This window comes from Streptopelia decaocto (assembly GCF_964273445.1).
Source record: "Streptopelia decaocto genome assembly, chromosome: 1".
In the NCBI taxonomy this organism is placed as follows: Eukaryota; Metazoa; Chordata; class Aves; order Columbiformes; family Columbidae; genus Streptopelia; species Streptopelia decaocto.
In genome coordinates this window covers 201052343-201075859 of record NC_138663.1, presented here as the reverse complement: position 1 = coordinate 201075859, position 23517 = coordinate 201052343, and the positions used below count along the sequence as shown (strand labels likewise).

Genomic DNA, 23517 nt, shown 5'->3' with positions numbered 1-23517 from the left:
AATATCAGGGGCAGGCTGTGCCCACTGCAATCATGAAGCTACTCTGGTGGAGAAACTACAAGAATCTAATGAAGTATTAAAGGGATGTTATGGTTTTGGTTATTTTTAGTGAAGGAGTATAAGAAAGAGAAGTTGAACATTCTGGAGTGAGTTCAGAAAAGGGCAGTGAAGCTGGTCAAGAGTCTGGAGCACAAGTCTTTTGAGGATCAGCTGAGGGACCTGAGGGTATTTAGCCTGGAGAAAAGGAGGCTGAGGGGAAATGTTATCACTGTCTACAACTACCTGAAAGGAGGTTGTAGCATGGAGGGTGTAGGTCTCTTCTCCCAAGTAACAAGCAATGAACAAGAAGAAATGCCCCACCTTACGCCACTGGAGGTTTAGATTAGATATTAGGAAAAATTTTTCATGGTAAGGGTTGTCAAGCATTTGAATAGGCTGCCCAGGGAAGCGGTTGAATCACCGTCTCTGGAGATGTAAAAAAGATGTATAGATGAGGTTTTTAGGGGCATGGTTTAGTGGTGGACTTGGCAGTGTTAGGTTAATTATTGGACCTGATGATCTTAAAGGTCTTTTCCAACCATAATGATTCTATGATTCCATTAGAATCAGCCAGGCTGCAGATCCCTGCCACCTAGGGGCTGACCACACAGGAGGACAGAAACACACAGCAGCCCTGCAAGCACAGTTTCAAAGTCATAACAGGTTTGCTACAGCTCTTTGGGAGACACAGAACACTAGGATGGAGACAGACAGAGTGATCCAGACCCACCCCAACTAGGAACTGATATGAATAATTGTTCTGTGGAATCTGGAAAACAACAGTTACTCACCAAAATACACACTATTGCAAAACCAGCTATGCAATATAGACAGCCACACAGAGAAAACCAGTATCTCTTTTTTTAATCAAGACTAGCAAAAGGGAAGGTCTAGAGATGTAAGAGCAAATTCCTATCACAAGGAACTGAAGTCCCAAACAGATTAAAGCAATAACAAAAATGACAGTGCTCTTAAACAGGGATACCTATGCGGAATGGTGGGTTCAAGGAGAGAAAACCATTGGGATAGCAGTATAGGAACCCAATTTGAGCAGCAGCAACCACTGAATCAGATTGGTAATCATATTTTCAGTTGAATCAGCACAGAGGTTTCAACAAGCAAAGAAAGTTTTGAGAGATTAAAAAAAGCTCGAAGGGATAAATAAACACAGGAATGAGTCAGAGCTCTAACATTTGCTAACAATGATCTGCAGCAATCAGACCTAAGAAAGAAGGATAAGAGTGAAGCATCGTATAAATAAGAGACCCAAATATGAACCCCAGAACCAGAAAACAAGAAGTGAAAGGGCTTTGAGGCTCCTCTAAAACGCATTCTGAAAAGTTTTGAAAGAAAAAGAGAGCCATATACAAAAGAATACCTAACTCGTAGAAGAGGTAGAACATTTAAAACTGCAGAACAATCCAAACAAATGCAACACAATTAACATGAATACAAGCAGTTCAAGCTTACAGATATTACTGTTAAATCCATTGAAGCATGTGAATATGTGCATTAAAGAAACCTAGCAGGGTGGCCAAAATCAGGAGAAAAAAAAAGAAAGAAGAAGGACAAGTTTGAAAACAAACACCAACAAAGGGCATAAGGCATATAAGGTATAACCCTAACCCTAACCCTAACCTAACCCTAACCTAACCCTAACCATAACACTAACCCTAACCATAACACTAACCCTAACATATAAGGAGCAGCAAAATCACTTGATTTGTTTAGCCTGGAGGAGACTCAGGGGAGATCTCATGGCAACTACAGCTACTATGGGCTTATAGAATCATAGAATGTCCTGAGTTGGAAGGGACCCACAAGGATCATTGAGTCCAACTCCTGTCCCTGCACAGGACAACCCCACAGTTCACACCATGTGTCTGAGGGTGCTGTCCAGTCTCTTCTTGAACACTGTCAGGCTTGGGGCCGTGACACCTCCCTGGGGAGCCTGTTCCAGTGCTCCAGCACCCTCTGGGTGAAGAACCTTTTCCTAATGTCCAACCTAAACCTCCCCTGGCACATCTTCCTGCCATCCCCTCAGGTTCTGTCACTGGTCACCAGAGAGAAGAGCTCAGCACCTGCCCCTCCTCCACCCCTTGTGAGGAAGTTGTCATACACAGTGACAGGAATTTGAGTTGATGATCCTTGTGGGTCTTTTCCAACTCAGGACGTTCTATGATTCCATGATTCTATTCTCTAAGTGCCAAAACCTCATTGCAACGTAGCAGTAATAGTGTAGTGAACTTTTAGTCTTTCTGCAGGAGTTACAAAACCAGGAAAGTCCTATGACACAGCAGTGCAGGGCTACTTTTTCCTTTTATTTTGAAGCCTTTCCAGTCTCACAGAAGACAATAAGATCTTATTTTGGTGAATAAGATCACCTCTCACAGTAGTCTCCTTAACCTTTCCAATTAGATTTTTTTTTTCACAGCTTTGTCCTGTTTCAGGGACACAGTTTTAGTTACACCTGCACAAATTAATGTAAAAGCTGCCACTCTGCTACACACATTAGGTTATCCTCCTCCAGCTTCACCTGCTTGGTCCCATGGTCTCTGAAAAAAATGCAGCCTCTACAATCATAAATGGAAACCTGAAACAGCAAACATACACAGCAGTGTGAGCCATCCTGATTAAAACATCAGAGAAAAGATAGGAGAAAGCTTGCCATTTCAAAGGTCTCTGAGGAAGCCTTTAAAACAACTTCCTACAATTGTGCTGGTGGTGAAAAAAACAAGAAAACCAAGATCAAAAAGTTTGTTTCTGTTTGGTCCATGATCAGCTGCTGTGCAGTAAAGGTGGCTTCGTAGTTTTCTGCTCTTACAGTTACAGCACCAGCATTGTCTATGACCAGCTTGAAGTTTGGCTGGCTATAGGGCAAAGAATAAGAAAATAAAGGAAATCCCTGTGAAATTACTAAAGCTTCTTCAGGGATTCAGATGGAAATTCACGAATGGCAAAGCTCCCTATTATTAAAAAAAGACAGAAGCAGAGTGAAGCCAAGAAAGGGTAATCATGGTTACTAACAAAGGGGTCCAGCTTATTCCAAAGGATGGCAAACAAGAGCTTTAAGATGACAGAGCATACAGACACAAAAGCATATATGGATATAAGATTGCAGACCACAGACACTATGGATAGGCAAATATTGATTAGGAGAGAATGCCTCTACCTCCTTTTCCCAGAAGATGCAATAAACTCAAGGCTTATCAACTCTTCTGCTATAGACCCTCAAGAAGACATGCGTTAACTGACCCCCACCACAGTCCCACACCATAAATTGCTGCTGATGCATCCTATGGAACTGAACTGCTAAGACCCAGATTTTAGGCTGATGTCATGTTGTCCCCAAAGGTACAGGGCAAACCTGTCTGTAGCTACTATTCTATTTGAATATGTCTGAGATTTCGTCAAGTTCTAATTCTGACCAAAATGTGAATACCCCGAAACTTGCAGAGATTCTGCATTCTCCCCTCTGTGACTTTTACAAATGCCACCTCAAGATATTGGTTGAGTGTGTTTCATCCCCTTCTTACCACTCACATTCACCTTACTGTTCACAGCTCAATAGAAGGTTACAGCTTCTGCCAAAGGTCTCCCCTGAAATGCCTCTTCTAAGAGTGACTGGCCTGGGTTTATGACTGGAAACAAAAGCAAAAAGACTCCTCTCAGCTCATTGGACCCAAACCATTCTAACACCCTTAAACACACAAAGGATGTTTTCTTCATGTAATGTGGAGAGGACGAAAATCAATCCAATGCAAGTCCAAAGCCGGACCTAGTGAGAGGTAAAGGCAGGTTAGAACAACCTGCTAGGCAAAGCGGTTACAAAGACCAGCCTGCTCTAGAAACCTAGGCTAGAATTTCGTAAATGAAAAGTGAACAAAGCAGTAAGACAAAATACTTTGAGGTACAGGTACTTGGGGACAGAAAGAGCAGCAGGGGAGAAAGAAAATGCAAGACTGATTGATATTGAAATGCACGAAAAGGAAGGTGATACTGGGAAACTATAGAGTAGGGAAAAGGGTAAGATAAAACTTTCACAGCAGTGAAAGGAGAACCGGACTTTGCCAGGCAAGGAGACTCCCTGCATATGAGGAAAGGGAGGTACTGGGATCTTAAAGAGAGATCCCAAAAGGGGAGACAAGGATTGCCTGAGAAAGCAAATAGAAACAATGCAAGTGGGGTAAGAAAAAGAGACGAGAATAGGAACAAGGTGTGGTCCAGCAGAAGGGAGAAAATATGGAGGAATGGGGTAGGATAGAGCAGAAAGCAACAATTAGAGGAGAAAAAAGACTGAAAGGTCAGAACCATAAAAACAAATCTTTTCCCAGCTCCAGAATGAAATCCAGATTCCTACGTATCTCCCGTCTTCTGCTGAAAGCCATGAAAGTCAATAACCTCAGACTGATTTAATGCTGGTAAAAAAAAAGAGAGAATGACAACTAATTGTGACTAGTCATTATCTCATTAATTTGAAGGGAAGAGAGCTGTAGAGAAAATTTAAATATATAATGTTCGCTATCAGTGACAGTCCCGAGGAAGGTCAATAAATTCCAAATGACAGGATATTCAATTTTCAGTTTTCTTTCTTTAAAAAAAAACTAGGACATGACATATAAAAAATGCAAGAAAATTGCAGCTTAAGGTTTCAAGTGGATAAAGTGTCAGACAAATAGCAAAATTAAAGTTGGTAAAGTCTAAATTCAAACCTTTTTGTGTTACTGTATGACACAGTTTTGTATGACCATTCAATATCTGTAAGGGTTAGACTTGTTCCACAAGTTAATCAAGTTTAGTCCATGCCAAAAGTGGGGGAATTGATAATTAGGCTTCTCCTGCCAAAATAATTGCTTAAGGTCAATTTGCATATCTCAGTAGCATACTGCTTTTTTGAAAACAATTCTTCACTGAAAAAGACTGTTTATATGCTATTTCTGTTTATATGCTATTTTCAGGACCTTAACTTTTAAAATTTGAATTTTTTGGTTTTCCTTCCCTCCTGTGAAAAAAACCTTACATGTCTAATAGTTCTAATTGTCTGTCCCCTTATGATACTCCAGACCTGTTTGTTTCTTCACATTAGTGCATTTTTCAAGTATCCTGTTTTCAGTAGTGTAGGATTGTCATCTCTTCCTAATTTTCATCCATGCCCCATACCATTTCTCTATAATCCATGCAGCCCTTACCTACTTCAAGCCAAGCTAGACACACTAATTTTTCTCCTTTTTGTTAGTTTTAAATGTAGTGCCAGCACAGCATATTCCAATTAGCTTCCCGAATTCTTAATTTTATGTTCTGCTTTCAGCCATATCCTTCATGTCAGCAATACCAAGTTTAGCAGAATTTCATTTCTTATTGTTTGAGTTAATAATCATACTGAGTTAAAAAACAATTCTGAACCACTTCCACAAATATACCTCTAGGCATTTGTCCAGTTAATGAATTCCAGTCAATGCATGAATAGTTAACATTTACCATAAATATAACTTTGTCCTCTAATATGATTTTGTCCTTTGTGCTGGGAGAGTGCCAGAAGAAAAGCATGATTACTGCACCTGAGATGAAAAAGTAGTTGGAGATTCTTTTTAACACTTTCTGAAACTGACACACTCAAAACTTAGTCTAGATAATTTCAACAGTAAGTAGAAGAAGACTCTAGTGCACTGAATGATTTAATGCGGGTAAAACCACACTTCACTTTGAAGACTTTAATAGATGAAACTCACCTGTAATGAAGATCATCACAAGAGCACTACACCACTTCAGGTACTACAATAATGTTTCTCTCTTGAACACCATTACAGTAACTGAAGTGGTGTTTAGACTTGACATTGGTTGTCACTGAAGAGTGACATGCTCTAAATGCATTACCCCCAAACAGGGTGGCAGATAATTCAGTGGGTCAGATTTTGTTATCCAGGCAAGGCAATGAACCCAGACAATAAGTTCCAGTTCACACGATGCTCTATTGTTCTGTCTTCCGATCTGTCTTACGTTGCAACTGAATGGTACCACACCACCAGCCACGGTTGACTCACTGCTACTCTTGTTAGTTATCAAAGTGAAAGGGTGAGACTGTTGGCTCTGAATCAGAGGCAACAGTGGAAAAACAAATCCAGCTAAGCTATTTGATCGGTGTGGTGGTGGTTATCAGAAAATCATCTATTCTAATCAAGCAGTCACGAAGTCTAACTTGTTTTTTGTTACCATCAGTCCATCATGTTCCAGCTCCAGTCCTGATTTTCCTGGCATACAAGAACCAAGTAGATGTAGCACTAGGTAGTGTAGATGGTGGCAACCTGAGTACTGGGGCACTCTAACCTAAACTTTCCATGGAAATGGGACTTCAGATAATCAGGCCTTCTATCAACATATCTGTCCTTTTGTTAGCCCCTCCCAACAACTTTCAAATTTTTGGTAAACTCCACTGGATTTGAGTCATGGCCTAAAGGTTTGAGGTTTTTATACTCCAGAGGTTTTCTGAAAATCAGGAGTAGGCTACAAAAGAAAGAGCCAGACTTCTAACCCTTTGGTAAAATGACAGTTGTAACTGTGTCTTGTACATATTGTGTCAGCCACTTGACAGATCTCAGGTGATAACCTCATATCTCAGCTGATAGCTTGACACTGTGTCAGAGTTCAAGACAGCACAATTCATACTGTGTTTGGGACAGCACTGGTAGAAACTGGTGAAGTATGAAACTTGACCCCTTTCTTTACAAAAAAAAAATGGTATTTAAGTTGTGAACTAGTTTGATTCACCCAACCCAGTTATTCCTTTGTTCCAAATTTCAGCTCATGTTGAATTCATGGTCAACCCTGTGAAGCAGACCATCTGTTACTGCTGCTATTGGCAGAGAGATACAGGCTGGTCTTTATTCAGCTTAGGCCATCCATGACAGCTCTGCATTGACTTAAACAAGACAATAAGCTGCATAGCAAAATTAAATACATTTTAAATCATTAACTGATTAACTCTCAATTCCCTCGCAAGAAGTACATAACAGAGTTTCTTTAGCCTCATTTTAATGTGACAAAGGAAACAATGAAATGAAGTTAGTTATCCACAGTGTCATGCAAATCCATGGGACAGTCACCAGTAGGACTTGGGGACCTCCTGATTGCCAGTGCTCACTCCCAGCCCATCTTGGCCTTCTGGCTGTGACAAAACTAGCAGCTGCTTGCAAAAACAAGCTGAAGGACAGAGATAACAGTACCTGAATGCTGCAGGAACAAGGGATTGTGGTAGCTCACTTTAATAAAATAAACCAATTATTTTCTTCTGTTTCGGTTTTCCATTTTAAACAGGATTAGTCAAAGGGTTATGTGGGATTATGGAATTAGCCTTTCACCCCTGGAAAATGTAAGCTCAAGTATTAGTTTGGGTCCTGAGTGAAAATCAGTTTCTTCCATTCCAGCCTAGCAGTTATATGTTAGAAAAGCACGACACAAATTGTAAAACAGTCCCAGTAGTGGAATAGCAACAGTAGTGCATATACAAGTAGACATATACAGTGTGTGTGTGTATCTACCTACGCTAAAGAATAGGAAGGTGGAATAGGTGAGCATGTTTAGAGATAGGATGGCTTTCAAATGTTGACACTGAATCCAAATCAGGAGACTGAGGTTTAGTTCTATCTTTGTTATGATGCCTTGGAGTAATCTTCAGCAAGCGAGAGTCACCTTTAATCACCTGATACTGAAGGATCTGGTCTAAGTCATCAAAGCTCCTCTTCAGTTTTAGCAGAAAGGGATGCACAAGGTTATCTATTTCATCAGCCTTCCACACCTATCATACAATCATAGAATAATTTTAGGTGGAAAAGACCTTTAAGTTCATCAAGTCCAAACATAAACCTGACACAGTCAAGTCCACCACTAAACTATGTCCCTAAGAAGCACATCTACATGTCTTTTAAATGCCTCCAGGGATCGGAACTCAACCACTTCCCTGGGCAGCCTGTTCCAATGCCTGACAACCCTTTCCATGAATAAATTTTTCCTAATATCCAATCTAAACCTCCCCTGGAGTGACTTGAAGCCAATGGTGATAGCACAATGAACACACTGTCCTTTGGAAGTAGATCTCTCTCTGAAGTAGAGATGTACCCAACTGAAATCCCTTCCCACTACCCATCTTTGTTTTGCCCGATCTATTTAAAGTTTCAAAACAAGATGACTCTTTTTATTGACAAGTCCCAGTAAAAGGATCCTGTTACGTGCCGTGGAAATTCAATGTGACTAAAAAAACCCAACAAATTATTAAGAATGAAATGATAGATCTCAGTTCATGTAAAATTTCTAGCAGGAAAAAAATGGTTCAAAAATTATAACAATAACCCAGTAAAGCTTTGATTTGTACCCGAAAAACATTAACATTGCAAGGCAAAAGATTAAATGCAGACCGTAAAACGTTACTAAGTGAATCTTCTGTTCCTACAGAAAAGACAGACTCTTCTTTATTAAAGGAGATACAACTTTTCTGTATGGGCTCATGACAGCAGTGGACAGGCAAACAGGCTTTCATTTGTACAGTGGCTGGGCTTGAGTTGACAGAAAAATACATAAAGAACTACTTAAAAAAAAAGTCAAGATTGGATAGAAGTGGAAGTGGTACAGAAATCCAAACTCCAGCCTCCGCCATGTGAAAACAGTCAGCTCAAATTGAGACAGTTAAAAGTAGGAACTTTTTTTTGGAGATTGTGCATTTTAGCTCTAATTGCCCTTTGGTCTTGTAGAAACATGTGCTTCTTTAAAAGGGTATGCTTCTTGTAGAAATGTGTGCTGATATAACAAACAGAGAAGAGACAGAATTTATTCTTCTGTTCTACTGGAATAGCCAAAATTCAAGAGATGTCACCAATAAGAACCTCTGCCCTGAAATTTCATTCATGCTTATGTAAAGTTTTGACTTCCATGAACAATTAGAGATGGGTCCCTTCAGAAAAATCAAACCAACAAAAGAGAGAAAACAAAGTACATAAATGTATCTTGAGGAAGCAGACAGTTACCTTTGGAATGAAAAGGGAAAAAAAAAGGGGGGGGTAGGGAGGGCAAAGAAGAGAGTACAGCCCCTGGCAGCAGAGCAATGCATGGAATATTTGATTGCTCCACCATCAAGACAATTCCTGGTCTTACGCTGCAACACAAATATAGTTTACCTTGGAAAACTTTGATTGCTCTCAGAAAGAAATATGTAACAGTTACTTTTCCTTGACACAGAATCAGAAGAAAGTTTCCCAAACTGAAAAATAGAAAGGTCTTAACAACCCAACTGTGAAGAATATACCCTTTTCTTTGAGATGAAGTGCTCTCTGCAGCGATCAGTTATTTCATATTAACTATAACAATCAATAGGCTTAAACATGCTTAAACACTTTCAAAGGGAATTTAGTTAATTTGAAATAATGCTACTAAAACGCCGAGCAAGAGCATCCATAGATTGTTTAATGCAGTTTAATCAATCATTCTAAAAAGCAAATTTATAACATTTATAACTTATCCTTTTACAGATAAGTGTCAAGAATAATTCTGACCTTTGTAACTGATATAAATGAAGAGAGTGGGAATTCAGATCAGATGAAGAACCTGCCCTTTACAGGTTGCTGAGGCAGGACAGCTACCATTTTTATTCCTACCTACTTGTTTCCCTCCTGCCAAATGCCAGCGCAGCCAGAAAAGACAGACCGGTGTTACAAAACCAGCAACGCTTATTTTATTTCACATTTTGTATCAGGCCAAGTTGAGGCCATAGCTTTCTAATTTTTCTCTAAATCAGTTGGCGCACTTTTGGGAGCTGTAAAACAAAATGAGTGATGATACATAACAATTGTGTGTGACAGGGGAAATATATAGCGTTCCTCTTGGGTGGATGAACTGCAAACCTGGAGAATGACAGGAGCAAAGCTTACCCTGAAAAGTTACCTTTATGCTCAGAGACAGTTTAAGCTGTCTTTAACAAACAGTTAAAAATAAATCCTGTAGTAATAACAGAAAACAAAATTTGAATTTCTCCTAAAAGCACTTACACAGACTCTGGAAGGATGCCCAGAAAGAGCCCAAGACATAAAAATAAATGATAATATCTGTAAGTTTTCCATAATAAGGCAATAAGACTAAAGTAGTACATAGATAACGGGCAGTGAGGATACTAACTTTCTGAAAAGGGAAATCGCAGCAAAGGTAGATAAAGGGAGACACTGTAATGCAAAAGTTCTTCTTAAAGGTGGATTATTCACTGGAGAAAAATCCTTCTTTGCACTGATGAATACAGAAAATAGGCATTTCCTTGGATAAACTTACTTTTAAACTTCTGGAGAAAGAAAATCAAGTAAACTTTTGCTTCCATCAAGAACGAGCCTATTCTGTCAAGTGTGCAATTATTACCTTCCTATGGCAGAACTGCAAAATAACTATTCAGGAGTGATAATTCTCATAAGGCAGTCCATCTTTGGTTTAAGACATGAAGCCAATATAACTCATTCTGTAGTTTGAAAAAGATCATGATGCTTTACATATTGTCTACCTTAAACAGAAAGCATGCGAGGTATGATTATTTTTTTTTTAAATCAGTGTAAATAATACTGGTGCAAAAATCCATATGCACATTTTTAAGTTCATTCCAACCAGGACTACTTCAGTGTATCTAAAATTGATTAGGAATACATTAAAATTGAACAACAATAAACTATTTTTAATTTGGAAAAATAAGTCCACATAATAATTTGTAGTATTTTGATTACACGAGTGCATATTTGCATAGAAGTAAGTCTCAAGCAATGTGCCATAATAAATTATTTGCTTTTAGAAAGGACAGACACTTGCCCCATTATTCCAAAGTAACTCAATGAGGCAGGTTACCTCAAGATCTAAGTCTTGAAAAGCTACGGGGCATACCTATCTCTGTGTTGAACAGCCACACAAAAAGGAAGACAACAGCTACACAGTAACATCTTCTACAGGTGTAGCTGCTGCATCGTTCTCAAAAGTGGGGCAAAAAAAAGGACAATGATCCAGTGTGGCCTGGTTGGCCTGAAAACAATGCAAAGTAGGACACAAAACCCTTACAAGTTATGTCTGCAGCCCTAATGATCAGCACATGCTATGGGAACCCACTGGTCAGTGTCAGCGGCAGCGGGTCACTGTGCCAGCCCCCCTGCAAGCCACGCACGGGCACAGGCAGGGTCTGTCCCCCACCGCAGGCATCACAGTTATTTAATGCTTACTGACATATGGCATATGTCACTTTGGGATCCCAAATGAAGCTATCTGCTGCTAAATTAATTTCAGAGATAAGTCCCTCGGTGCCCTACTGTCTGCTCCTGCAGCTTGAAAAGGAAAACCCCTGATACACACACGTTTTCCAAAGCTGACATTCGTTCCGAGCATGATCTGTCTGTGACTTTTGCAGTTATCACCCTACGGTGTTGTCCTTAGTCTTGATCTGACCCTGTTTCATTCAAACACGAAGCGTAAGTCTGCGTCAACGTAAGTGTATAAGCCTTTTTATTATAGATCTGTAGCCCAGAGTAAAGGAGGGAATTAATCAGAAAAAAACGGCTGGGTGGGGGCGGTGAGCGGAAGGGGGTCCCGGGTTTTGCACTGCCGGGAACATGCTGGGGTGAGCCTCGGGAAACAAAACATAACCGAAACAAAGCAAAACCAAAACCCAAACCGAACCAAACAAACAGCAACAAAAAACACAAGAGAAGAGAAAAACAAAAACAAAACCATGAGGCTTGCGGCGGAGCCGGGCGCCGCTGCACCCAGGCGGGGCCGGGGGCTCTGCGGGGATTCCCTAAGGGGCTTCTCCGCCAGGCGCCCCCACCCGGCCCTTCGCAGCCCTCGCCGTTCCCCGCGGCTCTCCCGGGCTCTCAGCTGTCACCGGGGCTGGCCGCGCTCGGCCGCCTCCGCTGCTCTGCCCCGCCCGGCACCGAGCGGCGCGCGCCCGCCCAGGATCCCCCTCCCCGCCGGGGACGCCGCTCCCGCCAACCGCCCCCGCGCGCCTGCCTCCGCAGCCGCCTCCCGCGCAACGGGGCGGGGCCCAGCCGAAGTGCCCGCCCCCGGGCTTCCCCGTGCAGCCTAGGGGGGCGCTGGCCCCGCCCCTGCCCCGCCCTTGGCCCCGCCCCGGCAGCCCCGCGGGGCGGAGGGCGGGGCAGCGCGCGCGGCGCGGCCGTTAAAAGCCTTCCCGCCCGCCCGCCCGGCCAGTCAGCAGAGCCGCCGCGCTGCTGCCGGGGCAGCGGCCGCTCGGGGCGAGGAGGCGGCCGAAGCGCGATGCTGGAGAATGGCTCCCTGAGGAACTGCTGCGACCCGGGCGGGCGAGGCCGCTTCGGCTTGGCAGAGCGGGAGGCGGCGGGCGCGCCGCGGCCCGGCTGGGTGGTGCCGGTGCTGTCCAGCGTGCTGATCTTCACCACCGTGGTGGACATCTTGGGCAACCTGCTGGTCATCATCTCCGTCTTTAAGAACCGCAAGCTCAGGAACTCAGGTAAGGGCTCGAGCCCCGGCAGGCGGTCAGGATCACCCGGAGCCCCACGGGCACCCTGGTGCGGTTCTAGCTGCCCTGCGGTGCCCAGCCCGCCCGTGCAGTCCGGGCGGGCACCTGCTCAGGGCAGGGAACCAAAGGGTCCCCCTCTTGCCTTGTAACGTGTGCAGGGACCTCCAAGCCCGCAGTCCTTGGCAGCTGCCCCTGCGCTCCCCTTAGCCTGTTTTCTATCCTGCTCCAGCCCCTCAGGGAGGAATGCAGGTCATTAAGTGGCTCTTAATGAGGCATTGTCTAGTCTCTGTGGATTAGGGGAATCGGTGCCATGCGATTAAAATACCGGAGGCAAAGAGCGTGGCCAAAACGGTCGGAGGAAGAAAGAGGGAACTTTAAGACTTACTGAAGAGGTTTCTTCTGAAGATGGGGCTCTGGGCGTGTGCGGGAAAGCGGCTGAGCCCTCGCTCCGGAATCTTCATCGGAGTTTGCAACAGCGTTTCACAGCATCGGCTTTCTTGTCCCTCACCAAATGTCCTTCAACCAGAAAGCAGCGAATAAAGTGGGATATTTTCCTTCAGTCGTGTCTATATTTTTTCTTTGTGTGTGTGTGTGTGTGCGCTAGAATGTGGCTCTGCGTGATTTATTTGGTAAACTCATTTGCTTTCTCTTCTCACCTTTGCACGTGTCTTAAACTACAAAACTCGGGAGTCAGCACCGACTTGTCCCGGCTGAGTTCTTATCTGATTCACGGCTGCCCCGCTCTGTGCGGATGCTCTGCCCGCCCCCCGCGCTGATGCAGCCGCTGCCCCGGGTCGTTAACTGATGTGCAGCTCGGCTGTCTCTTGGGTGTTGCTGCAGTGCCAGGCACTATCCCCGAAATAGGGGTGTATCTACTCAAGTTCCCGTGGCACCAAACAGTTCCCCAAACTGCTCGCTTCTTCAGGTCTTTTTGCGGTGCACTCGCAGGTGGGGGTAACAAAACTTTGCCGGGAGCTAAGGAAGTCAGGTGCATGGCATCCCCTGCGCTACCGGAGCCAGCGCGCTCTGTATCATATCGGTCCAGCTTCACACCTGAGAGGCGGCAGGATGCTTCCTCACCAGGAGTCAGAAGGAAGAACTGGTGACTTGTTTTTCCCCGGGTGCTTTTTGTTTGTGGGTTTTTTTGGACGGGTCTCGCTGTCCCAGCGCTATCATGTTTCACGTGTAGTGACTAGAGCCCCTGTTAACTGGAAACAGGCACTCATTGGCCCTTGTTTTAAATCAAATTATGCTTAGGAACAGAAGCAGTTTATAGAGGGATGAGATTTCCTCTCCCTAGTCATCACAAGTCTAAATGCTGGAGGGATGCTAGCGGGGCAGCGCCAAACTTGAGGACGTCTGAAAGCGCGGTTTGGGTGAGCAAGGGAAGGAATACGGAGGGGGCTGCTCGTCTCACCGGGCACGCTTCTTTGGGCTGTACATCCGAGGGAGCCAAGCCGCTGCTGAAGGTAGCGGAGCCGTACCGAGGTCGGTAAAGCCTTACCCGGTGCCCCCCGGCAGCCGGCAGTGCCGGAAGCCGCAGCTCTCCGTACCCAGAGCGGCAACAGCGGCCGCCGAGCAGAGCGGAGTGGGGCGAAGCTGCGCGCACCGCCGCAGAGCGGGGAGCTGCTCAGTACGGAGCCCCCGTCAAGTCTCCGACGCCCTCCCGGCCTCCTCGGCGCCGGGGAATGTGCGTTCCCGGGGGGATTCGAGCCTGGGCTCTGGGCAGGTGAGCGCCCAGGGAACTCGTGAGCGTGGCCGGCTCGAGGTGTCAAATCCCGGCCGAGGAGGAGCAAGAAAGGAGCTCTCATCGGAACCCTTTCCTTCCTTCGAACGGCAGCGGAGAGGAGGGGTCGGACTGGAAGTGATTGGCGCCTGGAAGAAAAAGTTTCAAGGTATTGATCAAAGTGCTTTGTGGAGTCCTAAGGCTGTTGCAATAAGACGTGGTCTTCTTATCTAATTCAAATACCTACTAATTGATCTCCTTCTAGGTTCATCCTTAACATGATGTCACTGACCCTGTCCCAAGGATCTCTTCATCTTCGATAACTACCATGAAGAATAGCAGGGAGTTCCTTCTGGATAATCTTCATACAATTAAATACCTTTTAATTTGCCAATTCTTAGTTTTCCATCAGGAAGAGACGGCTCTTGAGGATGAAACTGAAAGAGGATAATTTGGTAAATGTCCACAGAGGTCTTTCAAGAGAAAATTTCCTAAGGAAGGAGCAGGATGGAAGAGGACTGCAAATTGAAGTGAGTGAAGTGATGGAGGGAATGGGAAGGTGGGGGAAAGCTAAGGCAGTGCTTGGGAGCCCTTTGCCTCCAACAAGGAAAGAAGATGGACAAGCAGGTGGATTTACAGGTTTTCCTTTCTGAGCAAACCAGAAACAACATATATGTACATGCAAGAGGAGCAGATGTGGCAGAAAGTAAAATGGTGAGGAAACATGGCATGAAAAGGGTTAGACTTGTGGTAGAGGATGTCACAAAGAGACAAGATGAAGCCAGTGGAATGGCTGTGACAAGATGGCGGGGGTCCAGCTGAATGGAGAAGAAACAAACAGCTATAGCGCCATGAACACTCAATTATCTTTGAAGAAGCTAATGAGATATTTTCTTGGATAGGGATGAGAGTCTGGGACTTCAAATAAGCTGCAGGTGTATGAGGAATGAATTAAGCAGTTCTGCCCATTTCTGTAGTACAAATAATAATCTCTTCAGAAGACAAAACAGGGCTTGAGCATATTTCTAGGATTTATCAACACTATTCTGTCAGAGGCTTTACAAAGAAATCTGGTAATTGCAAACAGTGTGATTATGCATCGCTCCTTAAAATTAAAGCATGATCAAAAGCAAATCTATTTTAATGCTATTATATATTACGAGGTACAAGAATGGAGTGAAATAAGATGACCCTTTAGCCTTTATGTTGGTAAGTATTATTCTCAGCATGAGAGAAATGGCGAATGAGTAGGATTGGTGCTTTTAAAGATTGCTCATTCACTCCTTAAACAGTGGGAATTTTGCCTTTACAAGAGAAGGATTGTTTCATAGCATGCAGAAGCCTCTTTCCCACGTTTAAGTTTGGTTTTGGAGGGGGAGGGGAAAATTTGTGAAGGCTCTTCCAAGTAATGCATAGCATAATTGGTATGAATCAACATGCTTGTCTTCTTACTTAATGGCGCCCAGTCTTTCTGTGAGAGGCTGAGCAACTCCTGAGCTCTAAAAGTGATTTGATTTACAGAAATTAATGCTTTTGTCATTTCTAATTTGGGATAGGAGTAACTTTGTCCAACACACTACAAAGTTAAACAAAACTCTGTATATGGAACTAATAAAATAAATTAGCCTTTGTTTCTATTTGAAATATCAAATGTGTTCTGAATTTTCCAAAGCAACTATTGATTTTGGGTGTCTTCAATTAAGTGTGCCCAGTTGAAGGCAGCTCTTAAAATACTAAACTTTTGACATGCTAAAGTTTACATGTGCTCAATGATTGCTGGATGGTCAAGTGTCCTGAAGGTGCATTAAGTCAATCAAAACCACTAGATGCTTTTAAGAATGTCAGGATGCATAGCTGTAGCTATAACCATTACATTATTGGCTGGGCTAAGAACCCAGTAGGAAGCACTTCAGAAGGTGGGAACTGCCAAGGCATCTCCCACAGGAGAGAGGAGATAAAGCAAACGATTTGTATTTCATTGGCCTTAAAGCCAGCATAAAATCATTGAGGGGTGAGAATTAGGCACATTAACTCAATATCATTTCAAAGTGTAGTAAGGACTTGGGACCCTTTGACTTTTGGCAGAAGGCCTAATATTAACCTTGGTGCACTGCCAAGGAATACATTAGCACTAAGTGATATTTTTAGTGCATTGTGTCAACCCTCTACACTCTCTCCACTGTTTTCCTTGCTATATATAAAAACTAACATGGGACAATGAGACTCTAATTTCCATTCAAATAGCAAGGTGCTGTTGCAACGCAAATTAAATAAAAAATCATGTTTCTTTACCTGTAAGCACATGGGTGTATTTGCATATTTAACTCTATCTAATGTGTGTATGGCTGTAGAGATGGAAAATACTTCTTACATGAACATTTGTACAAAATAAAACATTCCTACACATAGAATTGTAATTTTGGTAGTCATCTGTCTACTAAATAAACATGTTTGGCAATATAACCAAGACTTGTACTCTTTTTCCATGTTATTTCCCTTTCCATAGCCTTCCCTCCACATCTCTGTAATATAGCTGAGGGGATGTTTTCTCCATTGTTATGTGCTGTTTTCAGTTATTCTTAATCTCTTTGGCTACAACAGTTCTCTTTCTCTTCTTTATTCCTCCTTTATTATTATTTCTGTCCACTGGGATAGAGGACAGTTGTCTCCTGGGTGAAATTAATCTTTTAGAAGACTACAGTGGAGATACCTGTTTCTGAACTTCTTCCTTTGGGATCCCTTTATAAGCAATGGAGAAAAATAAACATTTTCAGGGCATAGCTAATCTAACTTATTTTTGACATCTACATTAGGATGACATGATTCAGCCCATAAAAGTGCTTATTTATTTCTACTAAAAACTAAGAGAATCAAGAAGAACTATCACAATGTAGTCACCTACATTTGGGTGAGAAAGGATCAATATATGAAATCAGAAGTCATAACGTAATTCTTCCAGTAACTTTTCAAGTTCCATTTTTAAATTAACACATCTTCTTCCTCTTCACTGCATGTCTTCCAAGAGATCATATTGATCCCAATAAGGCTGACATTAAAACAAACAAAAAAGGCATTACCAATACAACTGAAATGTTCAAATGCTTCTTGGGTCCTGAAACCACTTGATGAAATTGTCTTTTGTTATCAGCAGTAGTGCTGACACTAATATATTCTGATGAGCAGAGCCCGAGACCCCACTCTTATGGTTTCAGCTTTTGTATTCCCAATTTCTTGAACCCTGGATCCATGGAGTTCTTAGCCCTGGGACTGTGTGTGTTTTGCTTTCACATTCTCTCTCACATTCAGGATTTCTAGCCTTGAAGCTGTTCAATACTGAAAAATTAATGGGAACGTGACTTCAACATTTACAAAAGTTCACTGAACCCAACACTTAAAATAAAGCTCTTCTATCTCTTTACAATAATACTAGGATTCAAACATGTTTTTTATTCTTTGTGCTTATTACTTGCTAATTTATAGTGGATATTTTTATTTGTATAACTATAATTGTTGTTTAACTTGGATGGATCATTTCTCTAGCTGGTGAGAAGTCTTGTGTCGTATTAATGGAGAATAAACATGTATTTCCCTCTCAACCTGTGTTCTTCATGGTAAACAAGGCAAATGCTTTTACTTTCTTCTAATTAACCAGGCTTTTCATTTCCCTTGTCTTAGACCTTCCAGTTCACCTATCCCAGCTGAATTAATATGTCTTGAACAAGAGAAAATGGAACTGTTCACAGTAACACAGGTGAAGTACCACCAATACCTTCAAAAAATAATATTGACATTCTTTTCTGCTCTGTCGTTCTCTGGATGGACAAAATGAGCCTGATGTACCTTGGAGCCACATTTTGATTTTCTGTGACAACATTATATAGATTATTCTTCTTGGTGCAGTCACTTGCTAATGCAGCTCTTCTCTTTCTTTTGTCTATTCAGTCCACACAATTATTATTCCTTCAGTACCTGGCCTCATGCCTCATGCTGTTATACTCTATCCACTTTCTGCTCTTTTAGTCCTAATGGAAAAGAAAGATCTTGACATTTCCCTGTATCAATGTGGGCTCTCAACTTTGTATTATCACAATATTTCATAAGTTCTCTTTGTGTTTTGTGACATAATACTTCTGAATCAGACAAAATTCGCTCAGTCTAGGTTATGTCCCTCCGGTCCAGTCCAACCATTTTCTTTCGTCACCATCCAGGCAGTGGTAGCAATAGGCTGTGTGTCATACCCAAGCATATGTTCTTCCAAGACTAGATGAGTTTAGAGCAACCTCCCAGGTATAGAGAGTCCAAGTCCAGCTTTTACTGAATAAAAATGATCTGGTTAGTTGGTACAGCCACTTTGTATAAGCTCACATTGAATTTTATTCCATTTGTCTTTACTTGCATCTTTAATTTTCATTTCCTTCCAAATTTGTTTCTGCAGCCTTGCCTTGCCTACAATTCAGATGAGATTAAAAAGCCTGAAGATTTCTCAATTCATTCTTCCTCTGCAACCAATTCACCACCTTAAATACAACTGCCACGTTAGCACATACTCTGTGGTAGACAGATAAATCTTCCAGACGTGGCAAAACTCTGTTAGTTTTCTCATTACTCCCTAATTGTTTTTTTTGAATTATTGCTAGCACCATTCATGCAAAAAGAAACAGCACTTGTGCCAGCACCATAGCAAGGAAGGAGGAAATGAGTAGTAAAGTGTGAGAGCACCACAGCTGCAGGTGAGTCATGGCAAAACTGCTCTTTGAGATGTGTGTGGGAGCCAAGCTCTGTGTGCCACAGTCTGAGAGAAATCAGTGCCTCCCTACTGGCAATGAGAACCAGAGAACACACTTGGCCCCTTTTTACATGTCCCACAGGTAGTTCTCTGTCCTTTCAGAACCCATGGCACTACCTCTGAGAAAACATGTTCGAAAATTCCTGCCACCTAGTATATTCAATCTCTCTGACGTTTTTATTTTATTGTAGATATGTTAATTCCTTACTTGCCAGCGTGCCTTGTTCCCAAGTCCATTATTGTCCTTATTAAAAAGTGTAGCAAAATCTTTTTTCAGACAAGTAACCAGTTTAAGTTGATTTTCAGATTCTCTGTCCCCCAGTAACTCTTCTTTCCTTTTTCATTTTGTTAATGTGTTGAAAGGGCATTTTATTCATTTTAGAAGTTTTTGCAAAGCCAATGAAGTTTAGGGCTTTTTTGTCATTTCCCATTTTATCATTTTTTCCTCGTGCCAGCAGTTTTCCTTGATGGACATATCTTTTGCTGTTTCTTCTAGCCTTGTTTCTTGCCCTGGTATCCAAGCTGAGACAACTTTTCCTCCAGCTAGATCTGGAACTTTTTCTTATATTTTCCCCTCTCTTTTGGACGCAAGATCCAGAGAGCATTTTTGTATCTTCAATATGAAGAAATGCCAGGCTTCCTCCACATTCAAATCCCTCAGCTCCTCAATACAGCAGACATCACTTTCCTAATTAGCTTCTTTTATTTATCGAAACATGCAAAACCCCTTCTTAGTTATGTCTGTTTTGTCTATTCTTCCATTTAATTTAAACAAAATAATCTCATCTGCTTTCAATGCAACCTTATTTTCTATGACAGGCTCTTCAGGGATGTCTTTGTTCTTTATCAAAACAAAGGCTGGGATATGTTGGCAGACAGACTCTATGTTGAAGAAATCTACTGTGTGTATGTCTGGAACTCAATACTCATTAGTATGTTTATTATCTCCTTTGCATACGAGGAGCTCCAGTGTCCCATCTTAAATTGTTTCCATTAGTATTTCCCTACTAAGACAGAAGTGATCTCATCCTGCTGCAGGTTTCTGCATATTAATACTTCCCTGCATGTTGTCTCATCACCATTTAAGGCTGGGCTGGCGATTAAAATGAAGCGCAGATGCTCTCTTCTCCCAGAAGGGAAAGGGAAAGAAGAAAAGGGTGAGAGACTTATGGGTTGGAAAATTAAGACAGCTTTAAAAAAACAATAAAAATGAGTGTGATTAGCTATAATAAGAGAAATAATAGCAAATATACAAAACCAATATTGAGCTTCCCCAATGATGGAACTGGCAGTGTGGAGGCTCCCACTTCTGAGGCTGTGGGGCAGGCTCCAGGAAGTCCTGGACTAGACTCAGCAGCAGATGGGAACTGGATTGAGGAATGCATGGATCAGGATTGGGGTTGGAGGCAGAAGAACAGGCAGAGTCCTCCTCAGACACCAGCCATGAAAGGAGGGCGACCCTCACAATCCCTCAGCTTTAAATTGAGTGTGACATGTATGGCATGGAATACTTTGCTGGCCAATTTTGAGTCAGCTGTTCTGTCCACTCCTCCCCATAGGTGTGACTCTTTTACACCCTCTCACTGTGGAACATAAGATACTTAACAGTGACCTTGGTTCCTGTAGAGATAAATATAAATATAAATATGGATCTCTCTGCATGCCAATCCTACCGTCACCTTGGTAACAACTGTAAACAGGTGTTATCAATTTTAGAAGCAGACACTTTGAAAAACAGGTAGTCAACATCAGATGTGTAGTTACTTAGGAGAAATTTAACTGAAAAGAAAACTTACTGAAAGAGAAATTGTTTCTGTCCTAGTCCAAACCAGGTCAGACCTTACAACTCTTTCCCAATGTAATTTTTGCTTCCACCAGGACATCATCCTCTTCTTTTTTTCTTTCCTTTTATGAAGTCTGTACACCTTTCAGTTCTATATTTCTCTTCTCTGATCATTGATGCAACTCCATTCTAAGATAATTATTTCTGTAAAGTTTGATTTGAATTGTTCACTGGTTTTGGATCCCCTATTTTGTTGCATTAGTTCCAGGCCTTCTTTTGCTGACTCTGTGCACTTTTAATTACCACTCAGGTCAAACTTCTCAGTCTTTGAGCTCTTGTTTTCTATATTGGTTGCCACCACCCTCCTGAAGCCAAAATTCCCCTTACCCTGGGTGTTATGATATGATTGCTTCTCAGGCTCTCTTCCCACCTCTCAATTTCAAGTTCTTTTTGTTCATTCTGCCAACTTGCATTGCCAGCTGGTTTCCCATATGGTGAAGTCTGTCCATGAAGATATGAAACCACTTCTCAGAGAATACCTCTGAATGATAGATACTCCAAGTCTTTCTACATCACTTCTAGAATTATTAAGTCATGTGCCCATGACTCATCTCATACTTCTAATTAGAATCTCTTCTTGGAGAGGAAACAGAGTAAGTTCATCGCCAATTCTGTCCTCTTTTCTCTGAAACTTGGTTCAAACAGCAACCCACTGAAAAAAATAAATCTTCACAGTTACTTATAAAAGAATGACCTTAAACTTTGTTAACCTGTTGGTAGAAGACAAAAGTGAAAAGACAGTATTGGTCATTTGGAAATTAGGAAACTTACTTTAACAAAGGAGGTATCCTTCAGTGCAAGGAAGTAAACCTTGCAAGTAAATTCAGACAAAAGTGAAAATCAGACACCTAAGAATGTTCTAGATGAGAAGAAATCTAAAGAAGACCAAATTTTGAAATATTTTGGAAGTAGAAAGTTTGTAAGGAAATTATCATCTTAAAGGGACTGAAAGAAGCATTTAGGAGTACAGAAACATCATAAAGGAGAAAAATAACCTATGTATCAGTCTGCATCACAGGGAATCCTGAGGAGATAAACAGTTTCTTCAAAAGCAATAGGAGATGGCTTTATATGACACTGTATATGAAATAATGTGTAGCCTTAGAGTAGATAGGCTAGAATCATCTTTCTTCATCATCCAGAGGATCATGACACAAGACCAAGGACATATTCAGCATAATCTGGAGATGGAGAATGTTAAAATGGAGGTTACTTTCTGAAATGCTCAGTAAACTGTGGAAGTCAGGAAATTGTAAATTTAAAGATCTACTGCCTCTTCTGTGAATATTTTGAGTGTTCAAGGCCATAATGGCTGATGCTCCCAAAAATTGGAGAAAGTATGGAATATATTAGTGGCAGGTGTGAAACAAATTCTAGCACCTAAGGGTTACAGTAAAACTGTAATTTGAGGAATTTTATTCTACAGTTATAGCATACTTTGTATCCCACTTTGAAGCACCTGGCAATACCACATTTGATGATAGCTCTCAGTTATAATTTTCTTTTATCCTGTAGACGATGTGGTCAATTTATTGGTAAGTGAACAGGCAATGCCAAGATCAGCTCCAAGACACTTTTATTTTAGAATATAATGATACGTTCTATTCCACTTGGTAAAAGGAGATGTTGCTGTGCCTATCTTTAGAGGAATTGGAGTGATAAGCAGCTAGTTAGACTGAAGAAGTATAATGGGCTTCTTGAAACAAATAATCTAATGGTATGTTTATGTTGTGTATTTCATTTGGCACAAGTCCACTTCACCCATGTTCTGAGCAAAAGGAAGAGCAGAGGGTGATGTTAGTGTGATGCTTTGCCTGCAACACCATAGCCAGGCTCTCCATAGGTCACAGAAGCTTTTTTCTTTTTTTTGCTTCTAACTCACAGTTTTCGTTCATCTCTCTGAAATAACAAATGCAAACATACCCTCAGATACAGGAAATTAGAAGGACCTTTTAGCAGCTGCATTATGGCAGCTCCAATGTGCCCTAGCAGCACTCCCTTTGCTGCCAGCTCTCTCCTGGGCTCTGGACTGGCATTGCTTTTGCAAGATACACTGACTGCATGACCTCTCTGCAGTAAATCTCTGTTCTTGGATGGACCAGCAAAAGCAATTCCAGGATTCATGGCGCTCTTCAACACAATGAGCCAAAGAGCTAAGAGACCAAATCTACTCACAGAGAGCCAGGACAGCTCATTTTAAAAGTCTAATTTTTTCATCTGTTCTTAGCAGATATGTATTCACCAGGTGACTTGAACCATTCTGTTTGGGATGTTATAGGAGAATACATTCATTAAATAAAATCAATAATAACCTTTTTTCTACCTCCAGGAGTAAATTCTCCTGTTATTTCAATTCACATCTATTCTGAGTACCAGTATTTTAGATATGCTCTCTTATAAGTTATCCTTTAGAAGCACATATTAGTACCTTGATGTAGACTGTCAAGTACATCGCCTTGTTCCCAAGAATGCACATGAAAACAACTATGCTATCCTGAGCTGATAAAACAAAACCAAGTTTTTCCTTTGCAGAAAGGAAGAAAAGCTATGGTAATTTTCATCTTCCTAAAAACTGTCTGAGTGGTTGTTTTAGTTTTTAAGCTACCATCTTCACACAGTCATGAAAC

The 23517-nt window shown here is 41.8% G+C and overlaps 1 protein-coding gene across 1 annotated transcript in view; it reads left to right on the top strand.

The window, feature by feature from the left end:
• Positions 1-12315: 12315 nt before the first annotated feature.
• The window catches only part of MTNR1B (melatonin receptor 1B), a gene marked incomplete at both ends in the record, with an annotated part of 29171 nt that continues 17969 nt past the window's right edge, over positions 12316-23517 (top strand). Inside the window, one exon of the mRNA XM_082062196.1 lies at positions 12316-12526. Within this exon, the coding sequence (XP_081918322.1) occupies positions 12316-12526 (211 nt within the window). The remainder of the gene's footprint in view (positions 12527-23517) is intronic.